The sequence below is a fragment of the Erythrolamprus reginae genome, chromosome 1 (genome assembly GCF_031021105.1).
Source record: "Erythrolamprus reginae isolate rEryReg1 chromosome 1, rEryReg1.hap1, whole genome shotgun sequence".
In the NCBI taxonomy this organism is placed as follows: Eukaryota; Metazoa; Chordata; class Lepidosauria; order Squamata; family Dipsadidae; genus Erythrolamprus; species Erythrolamprus reginae.
Genome location: NC_091950.1, coordinates 204120109 through 204143248, shown reverse-complemented (window position 1 = coordinate 204143248; position 23140 = coordinate 204120109). Strand labels below are relative to the sequence as shown.

At 39.6% G+C, this 23140-nt stretch overlaps 1 protein-coding gene across 1 annotated transcript in view; it reads left to right on the top strand.

Moving 5' to 3' along the window:
- ZDBF2 (zinc finger DBF-type containing 2) overlaps nucleotides 1-23140 on the top strand; it is a 32818-nt gene that overhangs the window by 3201 nt on the left and 6477 nt on the right. The window contains exons 2-5 of the mRNA XM_070731985.1: nucleotides 13590-13680; nucleotides 13822-13873; nucleotides 14718-14823; nucleotides 18167-18294. Coding sequence (XP_070588086.1) covers nucleotides 13590-13680; nucleotides 13822-13873; nucleotides 14718-14823; nucleotides 18167-18294 — 377 coding nt within the window. The remainder of the gene's footprint in view (nucleotides 1-13589; nucleotides 13681-13821; nucleotides 13874-14717; nucleotides 14824-18166; nucleotides 18295-23140) is intronic.

Sequence of the window (23140 nt, the reverse complement as noted above, 5' to 3'; positions counted from 1 at the left end):
TTTATTGTTTTTAGCTAAATTATCTGGGGATTTTAATTGATAGATAATTGGCATGGATGTATATTAATTATTTTTAAACTAATTTAAGGGGTTAACTTATATATGTTATCAGTGAATGGACTATTTTATTAATGTTTTAATTAATTTGCATTTTAAATTAATTATTAGGGTCACCTAACAATGGATGTCTGTAACTACTGGAATGAATGGAATGGTGTGAATGGGAGTGGATGGGAGGGGGATGGTAGATGGAATGGGGTGGGTAGGATTATAATATGTATGAAGTGAAAGAATACAATATGAATGGCACACCTGATGCTGGAGAGGCAGGAGGGGAGGAGGCACTTATCTCTGGGGTGGCAAAGGGTCAAAATATCCCGGTCTTGCTGGGGAGAGGCAGATATGATGGGGGCCGTGGAGCTAGCCGTTCCAGGGGAAGGAGGGATCGCTGCTCAGTAGCAATCCCTTCTTCTGACTCCATGAGCTCAACTCAAGGCACTGGTGATGAGTGTAATTCTGGCCCTGGGCTCAGGCTGCTGCTACTCAATGCCAGGTCGGTGGTAAATAAAACTCTCCTCATCTGGGATTTGATCCAGGATGAGGAGGCCGACCTAGCTTGTGTGACCGAAACCTGGCTGGGCCCGGAGGGAGGAGTTCCTCTCTCTGAAATTTGGCCAGCTGGGTTTTGGATATGGCATCAGCCCCGACCCCAGGGAAGGGGAGGGAGGAGTGGCTATTATAGCCACGGAGAGCCTTTACCTGCGTAGACTCATTGCTCCAGAGATTGCGGGTTGCGAGTACCTCCTGGTGAAATTGGACTTAGGGGTTCAGGTGGGCTTGTTATTCATGAACCTGCCTCCCAGCTGCGTATCAACAGCCCTGCCTGTGCTGCTCGAGCAGGTAGCTGGGTTGGCGGTGGGGTTCCCCAGACTTATTGTCTTGGGGGACTTTAACCTGCCGTCGCTCGGTGAAACCTCTGGACTAGCACAGGAGTTCATGGCCACCATGACAGCCATGGACCTGACTCAAGTAGTACAGGGTCTGACTCATGATGGGGGGCATGCACCCGACATGGTATTCCTCTCTGAGCAATTGAGTAATGATCTGAGACTAAGGGGCTTAGAAGTGTTGCCTTTGTCATGGTCAGATCATTTTCTACTGTGGCTTAACTTCCTTGCTCCAATCCTTCTCCGCAGGGAGGCTGAACCAATTAGGAGGTTCCGCCCCAGATGCTGATGGATCCAGAGGGATTTCAGAGGGCACTTGGGGTTATTCCAGATACACTCATTCACAGTTTGGCAGAGTCTCTTGCTGACGCCTGGAACAAGGCTGCAGAGGAGGCTCTTGACCAGATTGCACCGTTGCGACCTCTCCGTGGCACTAGACCCCGTAGAGCCCCATGGTTCAACGAGGATCTCCGGGAGTTGAAACGCCAGAAGAGATTTCAAGGGAAGTGATGGAGGAAGAGTAAGTCAGAATCCGATCGAACACTTGTAAGAGCTCATATTAAGACTTACAAAGTGGTGCTCAAGGCGGCAAGATGCGCTTATTATGCCGCCTTGATTGTATCAGCGGAATCTCACCCGGCTACTCTGTTTAGGGTGACCCGCTCGCTTCTTAACCAGGGGGGAGTTGGGGAGCCCTTGCAGAGTAGTGCCGAGGATTTTAATACATTTTTCACTGATAAAATAACTCGGATCCGGGCAGACCTCGACTCCGATTGGATAGCAGAGTCAACTGACAATGAGTCAGTCGAGGTGACTGGGGCCCGTACGTGTCCACCTGTCTGGGAAGAGTTTGATCTGGTGACACCTGATGAAGTGGACAAGGCCATTGGAGCTGTGAGTTCGCCACCTGTTTACTGGATCCGCGTCCCTCCTGACTGGTTTCGTCCAGCAGGGAGGTGACACGGAGCTGGGTCCAGAAGATTGTCAATGCTCCTTTTTGGGAGGGGGTCCTTTCCTGCTCCTTATAAGGAGGCACTTGTGCGCCCCCTCCTCAAGAAGCCTTCCCTGGATCCAGCTGTACTTAATAACTATTGCCCAGTCTCCAACCTTCCCTTTATGGGGAAGGTTGTTGAGAAGGTGGTGGCGCTCCAGCTCCAGCGGTCCTTGGAAGAAGCCGATTATCTAGGTCCTCAACAGTCGGGTTTCAGGCCCGGTTACAGCATGGAAACTGCTTTGGTCGCATTGATAGATGATCTCTGGCGGACCCGGGGCAGGGGTTTATCCTCTGTCCTGGTGCTCCTTGACCTCTCAGCGGCTTTCGATACCATCGACCATGGTATCCTTCTGCGCCGGCTAGAGGGGTTGGGAGTGGGAGGCACTGTTCTTCAGTGGTTCTCCTCCTACCTCTGGTCGGTCGTAGTCGGTGTTAATGGGGTGTCAGAGGTCGACCCCGAGGTCTCTCCCTTGTGGGGTGCCTCAGGGGTCGGTCCTCTCCCCCCTGCTATTTAATATGTACATGAAACTGCTGGGTGAGATCATCCAATTCCCCTGGGGGGGGATTATTGACCCCCTCAGAGAGGGTCCGCAACTTGGGCGTCCTCGAACCACAGCTCACATTAGAGAAACATCTTTCAGCTGTGACGAGGGGGACGTTTGCCCAGGTTCGCATGGTGCACCAGTTGCAGCCCTATCTGAACCGGGACTCACTGCTCACAGTCACTCATGCCCTCATCACCTCGAGGTTTGACTATTGTAACGCTCTGTACATGGGGCTACCTTTGAAAAGTGTTCGGAAACTTCAGATCAGCAGAATCCAGCTGTGAGAGCAATCATGGGCTTCCCTAGGTATGCCCATGTTACACCAACACTCCGCAGTGTGCATTGGTTGCTGATCAGTTTCTGGTCACAATTCAAAGTGTTGGTTATGACCTATAAAGCCCTTCATGGCACCGGACCAGGATATCTGCGAGACCGCCTTCTGCCGCATGAATCCCAGCAGCCGGTTAGGTCCCACAGAGTTGGTCGAGAAGACTAAACAATGTCGTGTGGTGGGACCCAGAGGAAGAGCCTTCTCTGTGGCGGCTTTGACGCTCTGGAGTCAACTCCCCCCAGAGATTAGGACTGCCCCCACCCTCCTTGCCTTTTGTAAGCTACTTAAAACCCACCTCTGTCATCAGGCTTGAGGGACCTGAGACATCCCCCCCTTGCCTATGTAATTTTGTGCATGATATGACTGTGTGTATGTATTTTATCTATTGGTTTTTTTTCTTTTTAGACTTTTTAATGTAAAACTGTTATTTTAGATTTTAATTATTAGATTTGTTACCATATATTGTTTTTATCACTGTTGTGAGCCGCCCTGAGTCTATGGAGAGGGGCGGTATACAAATCTAGATAATAATAATAATAATAATAATAATAATAATAATAATAATAATAATAATAATAATAAAAAATCACATAGAAATACAACATAATGGGTTACAGGCCCAGAATGTGCTTCATTAAAATTTAATAATAAAAAGAAGAAAGAAAAATTTCTGTGATGACAGTTGAAGGCTGTGGCAGTTGGTGGTGTTAACTGCAGTAGATGGAATTTCTGTGACAGTTGGCAGTGTGAGGAGAAAATGTAAAGGCACAGTATTAAAAGTGCAAATTTTTCTCTGAAGATTTATCAAAATGTCTGGGGATTGGTTACAAAAGTCACTAAGCAAATTGAATGGAGAAAATTACAGTTCATGGTGTATAAAGTGAAGTTATTATTGGAGTCTGAAGACTTACTGTATCTTATTGAGCAAGATCAATGTGAAGCCATTCAGAATTCAAGATAAGCCATGTGAAATTTGAGTATTTGAATAAGACGATAAATGAAAAAGATGAATATAATTTAAAGGTACAAAAATGTGGAAACTATAGTGTGTAACTGCTGTAACAATGAAAAAACAAAGAGAAAAACAGTTCCTATAAGAAGTAATGGAAAGTCAAAAAGAATAATGGAACTTATACACATTGATGTGCATGGACCAGTATATTGTAAAAGTGTTAGTGGTAAATCTTATTTTTTAACCATTATCAATGATTTACCCAGATATTGCTTTGTATATCCAATGGAGAGTAAGTCAAAGGTACTGAAATGGTTCAAATTCTTTGTTATGTGGTCAAAGAGGAAATTTGGAAATACAATCACTATAATATTAGGTGACAATGGTAGTGAATTCACAAATAGAAATTTTGAAAATTATTTAATATCACAAGGAATAAGTCATAGATGCACTCCAATATATACCCCAAAAGAAGGGGAATTGTTGAAAGGAAACATCAGACATTATGTGCTGGAGTTAGAGTGATACTTTCAGATGCCAAATTAGAAAGGAAATTTTGGGCTGAAAGGCTTACGTGTGTAAATAGAATTTATCACTCCTATCTTAGTAAGTCTCCATATGATGTCCTATATTCAACAATATGTCTTGCTAGCAGTAAAGAAAATGTAAATAAATAATGTTTTTCCAAGCAAATGAAATAAGAAATGAATTTATATTGTTTCAGTTTGAAAAAAAATGAAAATTATTTCAGCATGGGTATGTTCGCATATGGATGAAAGCCAAATTTGAGTTATATTAGAGTGTTTGGATGTATACCATATGTTCTTGTTCCAAAGCAGATCAGGTAAGAGCCAGGAAGATCATTAGCGCCAAGTTAGGGCTGGAAAAAAGAGCTTCAAAAAAGTTACATTCAGAGTATAAGATGCACCCAAGTTTTCATCCTCTTAGGGTGGGGGGAGGTGCGTTTTATAGTCCGAAAAATCTGGTAATCTCTATTCACCTGAATTTAATGCCTAGAGCAGTGATGGTGAACATTTTTTTCCTCGGGTGCTGAAAGAGCATGGACATGCACTATCATGCATGCGCAAGTGCCCATACCCATAATCTAAAGCCTGGGGAGGTCGAAAACAGCTTCCCCTGCCCTCTGGAGGCAAGAAACAGGCTGCTTTCCCAACTTCTGGTGGGCCGAATAGGCTCATGTTTCGCCCTCCCTAGGCTCTAAAGGCTTCCCTGGAGCCTGGGGAGGGTAAAAAATGCCTGTAGGCTCTTTGGAAGCCAAAAGCACCCTCCCAGAGCCTCTGTGTGAGCCAAAAATCAGTTGGCTAGTGCACACATGCATGTTGGAGCTAAGCTAGGGCAATGGCTCGCATGCCAGCAGATGTGGCTCCACGTGCCATAAGATGGCGATCACTGGCCTAGAGTTTAACAAGCACTTTGGATTACACTGAAAATAAATTGACTTAGAATAACTTTATTGTCATTTTGAATGTACAATAAGTGGCATGCATTAAAATGAAATTTTGCTGTATACCGCTTTCAAAGGGTCACCACCTCCAACATACACGACATAAACATTAATTAATTAATTAATTAAAACAAATTATGCATATATCCACATATATGGCACAGAGAAACAATGTAGTCTAATTTGAATGTATACATGTACATGGCAATAAAAATTAATCTTGCGAGTTTACAAGTTTACCACATGTTTCAAATACAGTAGTACCTCTACTTAACAACGCCTCTACTTAAGAACTTTTCTAGATAAGAACCAGGTGTTCAAGATTTTTTTGCCTCTTCTCAAGAACCATTTCCCACTTACAAACCCGAGCCTCCGAAACTGTAACCGGAAAATGCGGGGAGAAGCCTCCGTGGGGCCTCTCTAGGAATCTCCTGGAAGGAAACAGCTGGAAAAGGAAGGGAGAAGCCTCCATGGGGCCTCTCTAGGAATCTCCTGGGAGGAAACGGCCAGAAAATGCAGGGAGAAGCTTCCGTGGGGCCTCTCTAGGAATTTCCTGGGAGGAAACAGGGCCTCTACTCTCCCTGTGGTTTCCCCAATCGCACGGGTTATTTACTTTTACATTGATTCCTATGGGAAAAATTGCTTCTTACAAACTTTTCTACTTAAGAACCTGGTCAAGGAACGAATTAAGTTTCTAAGTAGAGGTACCACTGTACTTCGAAAACTCCTCCTAGAGTGGAGCAAGAGAAACAAGACTGTAAAGTGGGTGCATGGGATCTCTAACAATGCTTTGAGCTCTAAGCACATAGCATTTATCAGGGTAGATAAAAATTTATGATTTTTTAAAAAGGATTTTTTAAAAATTAAATTGTTTTTTTTTTAAATCAAATTTATGTTAAAATGCTTTTGGAGTAAAAATCTATCTAACAATAGTTTTCTGTTTAATATACATTAATAATTTAGTTTATTCAGCATGAAATTGAGCTTAGTTATATAGCGTGAGGTTGTATATTCTGCAATATTTACATTTTTTGTAAATTTATTCAGTGAATCCAAGATCCGGAAGCTGAGATGCACTACATTGATGCATTCACACAATTTCACAGTAACCGTGAGATAAATAATAAAACAAAGTTCAGGAATATTCCTTTGTCCCATTATTTTGTGAATCTATGTACACTACAAACTCTATGATTGAAGAAAAATGCATCTGTGGCACCAGGCTCTAAGTGTGAGGAGAAAGGGCAAGCAGTAAAAATGAAAGTGAAATCAGCAGCTTCTAAACATTATGATCTTTCGACACATAGCTTGAAGCACTTTATTCCTCCCTTGGGGAGCAAAATGGCAGCAGGCTGTAGAGACCAGTTGGGGAATATTTTAATGAAGTTCGTCTACCTATGGGTAAAGCAGGTATGCATGCAAAATGCAAGCAATGTAACAAAAATGTAAGGCCTGTTGGCCTAAATGAAACATCATGAGAAGTGCTGTGATGAAAGGACCATGTTTGAAGAGGCAGGACCTTCAGGTTTGTAAATTTTCTTTTACCATATTTTTTAGACTGCCATGAGGTAGTGGTATGGTAAAGCAATAATATATATGTGCTCTTATTACTGCATGGCACTGCATTTTTATACAGCTGCCAGAAAAAGAAATAATGAGTTGAGATATGTAAATATTCCTTTTTAGGCTGTACTGTACGCAAATACAATGAGAAATTCACAATAGGCATACATGGTTTTAAAAAATAACAGCATTGACTTTTTTGTTTAGGTGAAATCACCATCAACCAGATTTTGGAAACTCTACTTTCTAAATCGCCATCCTCTTGTTCTACAGTTTCAGAGTTACCACTCCGGGATAATGCATCAGTTATATCATTTACACAATATCCGCAATATATCACCTAAAAGAAAGAAACCATCTGGAACTACCACCATGAATAAGTTTGTGATAAAAACCAGCATTTTAGAAAAATAATTAATTTATTAAAAAATTGCTCAATTTGTTTATGCAACAAACTTCTTTTCATCTGCTTGAAAACCCACACTATGATTCAATCTCTAAGACCAAGATAAAGTCCACCAAGTAGATTAGATGTAGGGAAACTGCTGGATAAAGTATATGATGAAGAAATATGCAATGTGCAACAAGTCTAGAAGATAAAATGTATTGTCCACAATGATCTGATTGTAAGTGTTGTATAACAACAGAAGAAGGAAATGTTTTCCTTGCAGAAACAATTCATAGTTCAGGAATTGAATTCATAACATGGTTGTAGCAGTCATTTGATGCACCTCCTAATCTCTGTGTTCCAAAAATAGAGTAATGTTGAAATTGCTAAATATTTCCATAACAATCATTTTGCAGCATCACCTGTGAAAATAATGTGTGGAACCAAGCTAACACTCCCACAAGATGTTAGATGGAACTCTGTAGTGGGCTGTTTTGAACAGTATATAAAAAACTGGCCTATTCTAATGACCATTTGTGAGCAAAATCAAGAAAAAATAGATGGCACTTTCACAGCCAAAATCCTCAACATTGGGCTTAAGAGAAATGTTGGACATATGCTGAGCATTCTGAAACCCATTTCTGAAGCTTTATGCCAACTCACAAAGCATCCCTGGCCTGCTCTCAAGTTATCATAGGCAAGGGGGATGGGGAAACAAACTTTACAACTGCAGCAAGGAGCTGATATCTCATTCAAAACAAGGGACATTCCAAGTGATAACGCCCAAGTTGTCTCCACGGGATCCCACGGTGGCTGGAGGGGAGTGATCTCTACAACCCACAAAATTGCTTTGTTGGAGAATGTGACTGATGATAAGAATTATGACTGATGACAAGAAGACCATGAGAGGGGGAAACAGGGACAGAGCCAGGACGTAAATTAAGTGAGGTCAGAGTTCATTTGGTCCCTGCGGACATAAATAATTGGATTTCTTTGGAAGCCTGGTGTTTAATTATGGTATTGGGCGGGAGCCCTGACACTTTAAACAAAATCCAGAAAAAATAGCTGTTTTATTGCTGTTGCTGTTGAAATTTGGAAGGAACCGAGTGAGTATTAAAAACAACTACACACTGACAAGCAGAAATTACAATATTTTAAAAAGTGAATGGAAAAAGCATTGTCTCTAGCTCATTTTCTCACAAATGTCAATATCCGGTACCAAGGTCAAACTGAAGTGTTGAAGAAGAATTAGCATCATGACATGGGAATCGAACAGTCATCCATATCTAGTGCCAACTATAATAAACTTCAGAGCTAAGTGAGAAACCATTCAAGAAAGAGATGTCTGCTGATGAGGTTTTAAAAAAAGTTTCACCAGTGAATTGGTAGAAGTCACTTAAGCACTTGGATTCAGAAAGTGTTGAAGTAATGATTTCACCTTTAAAGCAAGTGGCCTCTTCTACTGGAATTGAAAGAATATTCTCTTCCTTTGGATTTGTTTAAATTGAAAAATTGACTGGGGCCTGATTAAATAGGAAAGCTTCTTTCTCTTTTCCAGATCATGAACAAACAGGAGAATGAAGATAAAAATGAATGAGCTGCAAAAGACTGAATTTTTTTTTAATGTGGACCCAGCTGATCTATTCAGTTTAAGTTTTGTTTGTTTTTTCAAAGATATTTTATTTATGCACTTCAGCGACTAAACGTTGTTTAAGTAAATACAAGAATATATAATAAAATGTTCTAATGAAATAAAATAATTTGTGTAGTTCTTCCAAATGTGTGATTAGCCTATTAACCTAAAATTGGTTCTCATATTGCTGTTTTACTAACCTGAAGCTAAATAGAATAAATAGAAAACCTTCATTTTGTTTGCAAATAATAATATTAAAGATTCTAACTACCAGCAAGAAAGAGTTCTTAATTTAAAGAGCACTTGTCATTTCAGATCCATCATGGCAGTGCCTGTTAGCGGGCATCTACTCATCTACTGCCCACCACATCCCTCATCTTGTTGTGTCATTGCCGCATCATCAGCTGTCCCATTAAAGTGAATGGGACTGTTGGTGAGTCAACAGTAGGTCATAAAAGGAGCCCCTATGGCAGTGTTTCCCAACCTTGGCAACTTGAAGATATTTGGACTTCAACTCCCAGAATTCCCCAGCCAGCAAATGGGAAACACTGCCCTATGGGACAGAAATGACAGTTGCTCTTTAAAAATTATGATTTAAATTGATTTAATTCAAGCCTTTTTTACTAATGATTTAAATCATGGTTTAAATCCACTCAAATCCACCCAGGCGCTTATAAGCAGTATCCTGAATAGCAGGAAGCAAACTTACTATAATCTCTGTCCATACCACTCTGTATGTGGCAGACTTTCCTTCTGAGGCACTGCTGCCATCAAACCAAACAGCACTGCAGTTTGTTAAAACACTCTCAATTGTGTTTCTGTAAAATATTAGTAACAATAAAGGACAATATTTGTAGCTCAAGGTTGAAATGAGGGGTTCTTGGTGCTCTCTGAGCTTGGCTGCTTTCTTGCAGAGGTGTCATTACCCAAACTAGGTAATATCATCAGTGGTAGTGTAAATTAGCAACTAATGCATCTCCTTTAGTAGCAGTGTTGTTTAGCAGTGTTGTTAGTTTCAGCCTGAAATTATAACATATTAAATGATGTTAATTAAAGGACCTTACTTGTATGTAAGCATGTATGGACAGGCATTTAAACTAAGTAAAGGGGACAGAGATGTAACTGATGTGGATGATTTCTGTCCTTGACCAGTGAGGATAAATCAGTTTCTGGAAGCTTATGAAAAGGGAGCTGCAAATAAAATAGATGTAGTTGTTGATTATAAGGGGCAAACTAATAATGAAAACAATGTTCTTCGGGTAATGTGCACAAATGCTCGAAACTTGAGCAACAAGCTCTGTGAGTTAATGGCCATAATATCTAGAGATAATTTGGATCTGGTTACCATAACTGAGACATGGTTTAAGAATTCTAATGAATGGGAAATATCCATACCAGTATATACGCTGTATAGGAAGGATAGAATAGAGAGAAGGGGAGGTGGAGTAGCCATTTATGTTAAGGAAAGTCTAAAAACAACACTAATTCAAAATACATGTAAAGATCTGGAGACTCTGGTTTTGCATGCAAAATAAAGAAGGTTCTGTCATTAGAATTGGGGTGATCTATAGGCCTCCAGGGCAATCTGAGGAATATGACAACAAGATGGTGGATGAAATTACCCAAATGGCAGTAAAGGGAGATATTGTGGTAATGGGTGATTTCAATATGCCTGATGTTGACTAGAATATCCCCAGTGCCCTTACATGCAAAATAAGAATATAGTAGAGGCCTTTACAGGAGCAGCTCTGGCACAGCTGGTTAAGACACCGACTAGAGGGGAGAATATTCTAGATTTAGTCTTTACAAATGGGAATTGGGTTTCAGAGGTTAAGGTGGGAGAAAATTTAGGTTGCAGTGACCATCTATGTTTGTGGTTTGATGTAAAAACTGATTGTGAGCAATCCTGTACTGTAACCAAAGTATTGGATTTCAGAAAAACAAATTTTAATGCAATGGGGGAATATTTAAATAATGAATTAAAGGGGAGAGAGCACCCAGTGGACTGTATTAAAAAAGGCCATCCTAAAAGCCACTGGACTGTATGAAGGCAAATAACTAAAGGTAAAAGGAAGAAAAAACCGCTGTGGTTTAGCAATGATGTAAGGGCTATAGTCAATGAAAAAAAGGCTGCCTATAGGAGGTATAAAGAGTCTGGAAGTATAGCTGATAGAGAGGTGTATAAAATGAGACAGAAGGAGGCGAAGCAGATAATATATGCTGCTAAAGCCTCAAAAGAGGAAGAAATTGCCAAATCTGTAAAGAAGGGGGATAAAACCTTCTTCAGATATATTAGTGATAGGAAGAAGAAAAACTGCAGCATCACGAAGCTTAGTACCGGGAATAATACATGCATTGATGGGAATAAGGAGATTGCTGATCATTTCAATAGCTACTTCTGTTCAGTTTTCTCAAAAGACACCTTACAATATAATACTATAGATGGATCTAGCATTGCTTCCAGCTGTACGGATTCAGCTCCAGTGATCTTAGAAGCCGATGTCTTAGAATAACTTGAACGATTAAAGATAAATAAGGCAATGGGTCCAGATGGCATCCACCCCAGAGTTCTTAAAGAACTCAGATTTGTCATTGGTATCCTCCTGACTGATTTGTTTAACCAATCCCTGTTAACAAGAGATGTTCCTGAGGATTGGAGAATGGCCAGTGTTGTGCCTATCCACAAGAAGGGCAGTAGAGAAGAAGCTGGTAACTACAGGCCAGTTAGCTTGACATCAGTTATAGTTAAAATGATAGAGACTCTACTCAAAAAGATGATCAATCAGCACCTAAAAAACAATAACTTATTGGACCCAAATTAGCATGGCTTTACTGAAGGCAAATCATGTCAGACTGATCTCATTGATTTCTTTGACTATGTCACAAAGGTGTTGGATGAAGGTGGTGCTGTGGATATTGCCTATCTGGACTTGAGCAAAGCCTTTGATACGGTTCCACATAAAGACCTGATAGATAAATTAGTGAAGATTGGACTTAATCCCTGGATAGTTCAGTGGATTTGCAGCTGGCTGAAGCGTAGACATCAGAGAGTTATTGTTAATGGCAAGTATTCTGAGCAGAGACAGGTTACAAGCGGTGTGCCACAAGGGTCTGTTCTGGGTCCTATTCTTTTTAATATGTTTGTGAGTGACTTAGGGGAAGGTTTGGTAGGGAAGGTTTGCCTATTTGCTGATGACTCTAAAGTGTGCAATAGGGTTGATATTCCTGGAGGCGTCTGTAATATGGTAAATGATTTAGCTTTACTAGATGAATGGTCCAAGCAATGGAAACTGCAGTTTAATGTTTCCAAATGTAAAATAATGCACTTGGGCAAAAGGAATCCTCAATCGGAGTATTGTATTGGCAGTTCTGTGTTAGCAAAAACTTGAGAAGAGAAGGATTTAAGGGTAGTGATTTCTGATAATCTCAAAATGGGTGAGCAGTATGGTCAGGCTGTAGGAAAAGCAAGTAGGATGCTTGGCTGCATAGCTAGAGGTATAACAAGCAGGAAGAGGGAGATTGTGATCCCGCTATATAGAGCGCTGGTGAGACCACATTTGGAATACTGTGTTCAGTTCTGGAGACCTCACCTACAAAAAGATATTGACAAAATTGAACGGGTCCAAAGACGGGCTACAAGAATGGTGGAAGGTCTTAAGCATAAAACGTATCAGAAAAGATTTAATGAACTCAATCTGTATAGTCTGGAGGACAAAAGGAAAAGGGGGGACATGATCGAAACATTTAAATATGTCAAAGGGTTAAATAAGGTTCAGGAGGGAAGTGTTTTTAATAGGAAAGTGAACACAAGAACAAGGGGACACAATCTGAAGTTGTGTGTGAGAAAATATTATATTACTGAAAGAGTAATAGATCCTTGGAACAAACTTCCAGAAGACGTGGTTGGTAAATCCACAGTAACTGAATTTAAATATGCCTGGGATAAACATATATCCATCCTAAGATAAAATACAAAAAATAGTATAAGGGCAGACTAGATGGATCATGAGGTCTTTTTCTGCCATCAGTCTTCTATGTTTCTATGTATGTTGTGTAGTTGTTATCTGTATTGCATTATGACATCTTTTTTTTTTAAATCTCCTGAGATTTTATTGCCTTCTGTTAGCATGCAGCATGAAAAATGGGGAGTAGAATGCTATATGGAGGCTAATTTGCATACTGGTATACTGTATAGTCAGTTTTGGTAGTTAGAAGGGAGAATTCCATTCATTGGTATGTTGGTTGTTGGTGAATCTGCATTACAGAAAGAAGATGTATTATCTTAATGTTAGAGTTCATGAGGGAATATTTATATAATGCTCATAGATAGAATATTTAGGATTAGGATAGGATCTAAATGAAGTACAAGGACTGTGTATATATGTTATTACTTGAGAAGAGAAATATAATTCTGCTGTCAAATTGTTATTTGTGAAATACATGCAACAAGTTCCATCAAGAAGAAGAAATAAAATATATAAGCTTATATTTTAGTCAGTGTATTTATGTGCCCAATATACATTGTGTTGCACAATTCTGCTACGATAATACTCTGCTAAGTGAAGTGAAGATTTCTTTAAAAAACATAAATTTCATAGAAAGATAACACTTTCCTTCTCAAACTCTTGTTTAAGAATGAGATTATTCCTGAAATGGACTTCTCTTTTAATGAAATTCAGAATATTGTTTTTAGGGGGTTTTTTTCCTGAGAAAATATTTATTGGAGGAGCTTTTGTGTCTTTTCAGTGTTTTGCGCTGTTTTGTTTTACAGATGTTTGATCATAATAAGGAAGCTGATGAAGCCAATGCCAGTTCAGCACATAATAAGGAAGCTGATGAAGCCACTACCAGTTCAGCACAAGGTAAACCTCTTCTTCGACAAGAAGAAACGTTCAATGAGAACTTCAGCATCTGTTGAAATAAATTGTCTGTTCTGAAAGATAAATGAAACTTGGGAAGTAAGAATATACTTTGATGTTCTATTTCAATTTTTTTTCATTCAGGTATGCAAGGGAAGGTTAATGAAGGTTCCTTTTTGCAAGACAGCAACAGTAGGTAAGTCCCATGTAGAATCATGAATCCCCAGCAGACTTGATGAAAAGAAATTATGAGTAAAAGTATAGAAAATAAGTTTCATTCAGTAGAATTATGAATGTTAAATCATTTCAGATTAATCTGACCAGATAGATTATCATGTTTATGATGATTTTAAAATCATTTTCATAGCAAATAGATGAATTAATTTTATTAATTAATTTGGTTATGTCCGGCATTTCTGATGGAGGACAGTGTGGCTGGCAGATCAAAAGACTAAATACTTCATTGCATTTTCTGTTTTGTTTGATTTCATCAAATATACGATGGAATTTGCATGCAGTGTCATTTGTTTGAACAATAGCATCACCACACTTTTCTTTATTAGCTTATGGCACATGCTAGCCAGGGATCACTGAGGCGGCTGGCTGCCTCTGTGAAAGGATTTTTTTTCGGGTGGCGTTATCTTTACCTGTGGGATGCCTGAATGCTGGTAGGCAATCGGGGAGAGGCTCCTTTCTTGTCCCTATATCGTTTATTTGCTCATGGGGCTCGAGCCACCAACCTCAGTGGTGCTTAAGGCCTGGCGTCTTACCATTGAGCCACAGCAGTCCCATCACACATATGAATCCAATTATATAATTTCTGTCAGTTTGAAACACATCACACATGTTTCAAACTGACAGTAATTGGCCTCATTTGCCTGGTGATGCCATCACACAATTAATGTAAATTCCCACAAGGCCTTAGTCTTCAATACAGTAGATATTTCTGAATAATAGAACCTCCTCTGCAGTTAGTTTCATTTGCTATGCTTTATAATTATCTCTGAAAGTAAATTATATCAAAATTTATATTTTTTCAGTTTAAATAAACAAGGATTAGAACTGTCAAAGACTGGACTGCCTGTTATGCAGAACAGACAAGGTTACTGCAACTGTTGCCATGCACCTTACAGCAATCTGGAACAGGTATTCAAATAAAAATATAATTCTGGCTCACTGGTTCCTTTTTTAAGACTTTTCCTATAGAAACAAAATGCTCATGGAAATCTCTCTTGTAGCCTCCAAGCTCTCTTTCCCCTCTCCCGTCTTTGAATTTTTTAAAAATGCATGCTACACAGCACAATCTTATACAATTTTTATTTTCTAGAATTCTTTTGTACTTCCAAAAGGAGAATGACTTCTGAAGGGAAAAAAATGTTTGCAGATCAGTGCTTTGTTCTGAGTTGTTTCCATTATCCCCTTCCAAAGATTCACTGAAGTGTTAAATACCATATGGTGCAGCTAGAAAGTACAGTGGAACCCCGACATACGAGCTGCTCTACTTACAAGCTACTCGAGATAAGAGCTGGGAGGGGAGAGACATTTTTGTTCGTCTCCCGAGCTCAAATCCGCGATACGAGCCGAGAAGAGCCGGGCTGGCTTACTTTCCTTCCTTACTTTCCGGAAGTTCGCCTTTGGCGTTTGGCTTCAGGACTCAGCTGGGAAGCCGCGCGGCTGTTTTAAAAGGTTGCTGCCGGCATGGGGGGCTTCCTAGCACCCCCCCAAACCCGGGTTGTGGGTTCGGGGGGGTGCTGGCAAGCCCCCCAGGCCGGTGGCGACCTTTTAAAACAGCCGCGCGGCTTCCCAACTGAGTCCTGAAGCCAAACGCGGAAGTTCGCCTTTGGCGTTTGGCTTCAGGACTCAGCTGGGAAGCCGCGTGGCTGTTTTAAAACGTCGCTGCCGGCCTGGGGGGCTTTGCAGAACCCCCCAACCCCCAACCCGGGTTCGGTGGGGGGCTAGGAGGCCCCCCAGGCCGGCAGCGACATTTTAAAACAGCCGCGCCATTTGCGAGCTAACTCCTGAGGCGCGGAAGTTCGCCTTTGGCGTTTGGCTTCAGAAGCGGCGCGGCTGTTTTAAAACGTCGCTGCCGGCCTGGGGGCCTCCTAGCCCCCCACCGAACCCGGGTTGGGGGTTGGGGGGGGGTTCTGCAAAGCCCCCAGGCCGGCAGCGACGTTTTAAAACAGCCGCGCCGCTTCTGAAGCCAAACGCCAAAGGCGAACTTCCGCACCTCAGGAGTTAGCGGCGAAGTAACGTGAAGGATTGGAAAGCTGAAACTGCCCGGTTTCAGCTCCCCAATCGTCCACGTTACTTCGCTCCTGTCCTGGCTAAATCGTGTGGCAGCAAACATGCTTTGGGAGTTTGGCTGGGGGGGAGGGAGTTAGGAAGGTGCAAAGCATGTTTGCTCCCACGGGGAAGGGAAAAGGCGGCGGCTTAAGCCCTTCCCTGTGCTTTGGAAGCCGCTGACGCGCCCCTCTGATGGCGTTCGGTGGCTTCCGAAGCACAGGGAAGGGCAGTGAAAAAGCGCGATGCTTTTCCGGGCAGCCGGCTTGCTGGCCGGAGAAGCGAGCGATCCGGGAGTCCAGGAGGGGGAGAGAAAGAGAAAGAGAGAGGGGGGAGAGAGAGAAAGAGAGGGATAGAAAGAGAGAGAGAGTGAGAGATGCTCAGTGAGCCTTTCTTTGAAGTTGCCTTTCTTTCTTTCTTTCTTTCTTTCTTTCTTTCTTTCTTTCTTTCTTTCTTTCTTGCTCTTTTTCTTTCTCTCTTTTACCTTCCCTTCCTCTATTTCTTCTTTTCTTTCTCCTTCCCACCTTCTTCCCTCCCTCCCTCCCTTCACTCATTCCTCTCTTACTCTCCCCTTTCATAAGTTTCCTTGCTTCCTTCCTCTGTTCCTGTCCCTTCCCTCTTTCCTTCCTTCCTTCCCACCCTCCGTCCATTCATTCACCCATTCCTCTCTTGATCGCTTAAAGCCGGTCCCTGGTGCAAAAAGGGTTGGGGACCTCTGTCCTACAGGATTGGGTGGCAGAGAAGTTGAACATATGTAAATTTAAAAGTTTAAGAAAGTTTACAAGTTAAGTGAAAGAAACTTCATTATTCATTTATATGTACATGTACATTTCTTCATTAAAAACATGTCTTTCTGCATAATTTAGACTAACTTTGTGAGTTGTTTGAGGGCTGGAACCAATTAAAATTATTTACATTAATTCCTATGGGGAAAAGTCGTTCGAGATAAGAGCTGCTCGACTTAAGAGCCCAGGTCCGGAACAAATTAAACTCGTATCTCGAGGTACCACTGTAATGGAAAATTAAATAGATTAAACGTTTGTCTTGTGATTGGTAACTTCTATCATGACAGCCATTTGTGGGGATACAAGCTCTTCAATCACAGTAGTTTTGTGAGAGCATCCATAGCATGCTTTCAAAATTCTCAAAAATAGCCAAAAAATTGCTTTGGTCTTTTAGAGTAAATCTAAAAAGATCAAAGCAAAGTTCCTTCCAAGCTTGCGGTTACATTTGTGTTGTTAACTTATAAGTGTTGAAGCTATTGCCTTGAGAAAAGCATAGTTAGTCAAATAAAAAAATTAAATATGTTCATTAGCTATGATAGAGAAGTGTCCCTCACTTATATGTCTTAATTTTCTTTTTTCTGTATCACTTCTATTATGACAGTCCAAAATGGACTTACCCTCTTGCAACTCCTTTCACAAGTAGAAGATGTTTTCTTTCTTGTAAGACTATATTTGAAGGGAAAATGGTGATTTGGGGTATTAGTTGGTATGTATGACAATATCTATCAGCATTTCCTTGAATCAGACCCATGTTTCTCTGAGAGAGTCAAGTGAGTTCTAAATTAAGCAGTTGCCAATAGATTTGTGTGAATATTCCCAAATGCCGCAGTTCACATTTGCCTTTCAAATATGGATCTTTGCACGCCCCTTTCTTTGAAGAACTGACACCTGGTTAATAGGATTCATAAGCAAGGAGGGCTTGGGATTCTTGTTGGTAGATGGCTTACAGCAAAGACTATTATTAGAAGATTTTCTTGATGAACTACCTATTTTACTCATTTGTAACCTAGTTTAGTGTTGAAAAGTAATATCTATGAAATGTGACAAAAAATGCTTAGAGAATTGGGATGAGGATTACCAGAGGTACAAAAATGATTCTTTTAGCACATCCTCTTTTTACTTTTCTTTAAGTACCAAATTTTACACCGTGGTACCCCTGCTATCCACTCCCCCCCAATAAATAGGGTAGGGTTGTTTTTATTTTTATTTTATTTTTATTTTTTTTATTTTCTTTCTTAGTTTGTTTGCTGCAGTTGGTTTTTGACCAGTGTTTCTAAGTTCCACAACATCAAACAATATCACTCTTAAAGTATTATTTTTCTTATAATCTTTTGTAATTGTAATTACTGGAATTTATTTTTGTCTCTTATAAAGGAAACAATAGTGAATGAAAATACAAAATACCCTTTTCTCTTTATCTTCAGCATGTATATAGTTCCCAGCACAGACATTTTGTCAGTTACTGTAGGAATCGCATGGGTACAAGTAGCTTGATGGAGCGTTTCCTGCAAGATGTTCTGCAACATCATCCCTACAGATACGACGACAACAGGTAAAACTAGTCAAAATTTGACGATACAATGTCAGTATATTAAGGTAGAAATCTATCAAATTAACAGCCTGTTGGGCCAGCTGAAATACATATGTTGCTGGAGACAACTTGGAAAAAAGTTGTAAAAGAAGTGAGAAAAATCTAGATTGAACCTCTTGTGGTTTTGTGCTGATTAATTTTGCTTTAAATTTTGCTTTCATTTTCAGCAAATTTTGCTCCAGAGCAATACTTTTTTTCTGTTTTAATGAGGAGGGAGAAACTATAATATCTGTTTTTAGTGCCTTTACCCACACATACACTGTCATTTAAATGCCTAATCAGAGAAAATGTAGAGCACTCTGATGTCATTATAATAAAGCTATTGCTGATGATAATGTAGTAATTTCCTGCAAAAATTATATACACATCATGTTGGATAAGTACCATTAGACTGTTCTCAACTCCTCGTGACTGTGCAGACTAGTACCTGCCATCTTTGCACTGGGAGTCTACAATTGTAATCTTATAAACATTAAGCACTGTGAATTAATAGTAATTCACATTTTGGAATGAAATGCTTCGTCAACGTGTTCAAATGACAGTTTGCCTGATGAAATTATTGGCTAAATTCACTTGTGTGAAGACATCATCTAGATAACATTGTTTTTTATTTTTCTTTATGCAGTTGAGCTGGGCCAAGCAAGAGAAGGGAACTGGCTAATTCTAACAATATAGGGAAGGACAGTTGAAGAGAGGATAAATGCAGTCTGCTCAATTGTTGAAAAGAGAAGATGTGTTCGGAAAGACAACGTTTCTAGTACAAAATTTCTAAGTTTCTAGTACCACCATGTCCTCTGCCCATATGTGGCTCTAAGTAGTGGCTTCTCAGCACAAAGGATATACAATTTAGAAACATTTAGGAAGAAATTTTACTCAAAGGAAAACATATATTTTTTAGAAAGCTGTATTTTTAACTATTAGATTTATATACTTATTGTTTGCATTGTATGTTGTGGGCCACCCCAAGTCCCCAGAGAGGGGCGGCATACAAGTCTAATAAATAATAATGTTAATAATAATAATAATAATAATAATAATAATAATAATAATGTTCACCCATTGTTTTTGAAGTGGACCTTGACATCTAACAGGTTGTGGGCTGTGCATGTATGTCCGCAGGTGGCTGGTAAGGCCTATATGGGCACGGAATGTTCTGGATACCACTGTTGCAGCATTTGCAGCTCTGGCTTTGTGGAGTGCTCGCTTCTCTTGTGCTATAGTTGTCCTTCTGTTTTCAAATGTCTGGCAGCCTTGGTGGATCAATGTGTGCAATGTCAATCGATCCTGTGCCAGGGTTTTTCCTACCAAGACTTGTGACTTCCTGCCAGTTACAAATTGCTATTCTAATGGCCATTTTGTGTTAGAAAGCAAATGGTTATAAATTAGATCTTTCCTATGAGATTGAAAAGAATGTTGTGTTTGAACAATTTACACAACAACTGGACAATTAATAAAAGGTCTTATCGAAAGTATTTAAAATTAGATTGGTCATGCGAAAGTTATTATCAATATATCAGCACCTGCATTCATATTCTTAAAAAGCAATCCAGAAAGAGCACTGTTTGTTGGTGATGCTGTTGAAACCTGGGTGGCATTTCAAATATTCAGAATATATGACTGAGCGGAGAAAAAGTCTACTGTCACATGGACATCTCAAAAATTATTTTTGGGTGTTCCCATTGCAATAAATTTGAAACTTGTCAGGAACTCATTTAAATATCACATGGTGTTGATGTTTAGAGCAAAGCCATTACTCTCACTTGGAGGAATCATTACTCAGACACTTTCAACCAGAGATGCTTTAGTTGCTAAGCCAACACTTTATTGTAGGCACATTCTTTACAGGCTCAGAGGGAATATTTTCAATATTTGCTATTTACTCCAAGCAAAATCAGCTGGGATTTGAGCATTTACATATCTGTTTCAGCCCATGAATATATGAAAACTAAAATAAAAAGTGAAAAACACAAGAAAGAGAAAGGAATAAAATTTGATCTAAAATAAAATTATGAATTAAGACATTTGCAGCTGCAAATATGGAATTCTGATGTGATAGTTAAGACTTAGTTCAATTAATATAGTGATATGTTTTGCGATTTAGTGTTTTTGTTCTGGAACTACATTGAATTTGAAGTTTATCATATATACTGCTCAAAAAATAAAGGGAACACTCAAATAACATATCCTAGATCTGAATGAATGAAATATTCTCATTGAATACTTTGTTCTGTACAATGTTGAATGTGCACAACAGCATGTGAAATTGATTGTCAATCAGAGTTGCTTCCTAAGTGGATTGTTTGATTTCACAGAAGTTTGATTTACTTGGAGTTATATTGTGTTGTGTTCCCTTTATTTTTTTTGAGTGTACAGTATAATCAATATTCTGAACTATTTTCTAAATTAATAGTAATAGAAACATCAGAAAAGATGTATAGTGTGAAGTTATATATTGAGTGCCATGTGTCAATAATTGATTTCACTTAAGAGATGTGCTAGCAATTGCATTGCAAAAACTAAGTGGTGCCAGGACAAATGTTAAATTAAATACATTACGTATTACAATTCCCTCCATATAATTTTTTCCCCTTGGTCATATTCAAAATTAAAATTTCATAGCAACTTTTGGAAGAATTGTAAACAATAGATTGACATCTACTTTAAATTAGTAGAGACATAGTCAACCAAGGTTTGGTGCAATATTTGTTTGTTTGCTTGTTTGTTTGATGATTGATTGATTGATTTTTATGCTGCCCTTCTCCTTAGACTCAGGGTGGCTTACAAAATGTTAGCAATAGCACTTTTTAACAGAGCCAGCATATTGCTCCCACAATCCGTGTCCTCATTTTACCCATCTCGGAAGGATGGAAAGCTGAGTCAACCTTGAACCGGTGATGGGATTTGAACTGCTGACCTACAGATCTACAGTCAGCTACAGTGGCCTGCAGTACAGCACTCTACCTGCTGCACCACCCCAGCTCTTAACCTACTGGTTATACACAATTTTCCTTCCTCCATTTCCTTCCATTTTTATTTAACAGGAATGAAACTGTAGTTTAAAATAAAGTTAATTTCAAGCTGTTTCATTTCTAAAGCTGGCTTGTTTTATGTGACCATGTATAATAGTTCCTAATTCCATTAATAAAAATGTAAATGAATGCACTAAACTTCAGGAGGGGACTTCCTCTTTCAGGAAGAGGCTAAGCTGGTTCATATCTCACTAAAAGTGAACTGCTTAGCATGATATTCAGATAATGGCCATTGTGATAATAGTTTTAGCTTTCTATATATAGCAGAGTACCCTAACCCTGATTCATTTGATAAGTGATTCTAATCATAGCAAGAAATAAGCCTGATATAAATTTCATAGGTTTCCTTCAAGGGAAATTGTAAGTTCTATTTTGCAGCAACTCATAAATTGGATGTATTGTTTAACAATATTATGACCACTGAAATAAATAGATTCCAAGCCTGGTTAGGTCTACACTATTATTGCAAAATTATTATTTTTTAAATGGGGAAGAATGCTATATGGAGGGAGAGGTAGGAGCAGCACTTGCTGAATGACCAAACTAAGCTCTTGAGTCTTCGATTAGAGAAGGTAGATGAGTGGGGAAGAAGATATTGGGTTTTCTTCTGTGATGTGAGTAAGATTCTTTTTTTTATTTTAAAAATATTTTATTGAGTTTTCCTTTAAAAACAGAAATTATATACAGATATCAACAAAAACAGACAAATACAAAAGAAAAACAAAACAATACAATAAGAAACACAATAAACATATCTCATAACTACAAATATAAAGCCGGCTAATACAAACCATTATAATGAAATCATATTTCTTTAACAGCCTATTAACTATTAGTTTTAACTGGGGTCAATGGCCATGGCAACATGGGACTGCCCTCGCTCTCCTGAGGATAGTCCCAAATTCCCACCATCTGGGGGTCTCAGTTCTGCTGAACCGGGCCCAATCCTCCCTGAAGGGGAAGTGACGTAGGGGACGCTATTGGGGGCCTGGCTGGGGGTCGGCAAACCCCCGCCAGGCGAACCAACCTGGTCTCGCGCCGGCAGTGGCGTGAAGTCGGCGAGGCTGCAATGCCTGCGTCGATGCTAGCCATGGACGACAACGCAATGCAAGAGATAGAAGAAGAGCGGTAACATCTGGGAGGAGAATAAATATTAAGCATTGGCGAGGTGAAGAAATCTTAAGCAGTGTACTGGTGAGTTTGGAGTGCTAAAACAACTTAAAAAGAACTGTTGGAGAATTTGTTGCGATCGGAAGTGGAAAAGCCAGAAATAGGTCGCAGCGGCTGCTCGAGAATGAAGGCATACAGCTTTAATTCAGCGTAATGCCTAATTTCTTCTCTTCTTTTTTTTGAAGAGCTTTAAAGGCTGCTAAAAATAGGGAATTTGGATCTGAGCCGATTTGGTTTCTATTGGACTATTGTTTTTGCATTTTATCGAAATTATTTCCCTGCTTATTTAAGGAAATGACGGGTCAGTTTTGAATACAATTCACCATCTTTGATCTGAGGAGCTACTGCATAGAAAAGAATTAGATTTTAACAGAAGAGCCCAGCAGAGAGATTTTATAAGAACGTTTAACAGAATAATCCATCATATACGGGTTTCTTTCTAGTTGTGATATTTACAATTGGTGATACAGTCGGAGAAGGTCTATGGAGTTGGAATTTGAAAGACAAAATTAACATTAATATTAACAGTATTATTCAAAGAAAGGAATAAAAAAGGACAGTATTATTTGAAGAAAAGAAACCTGCAGAATTATGGATATACTACGTGG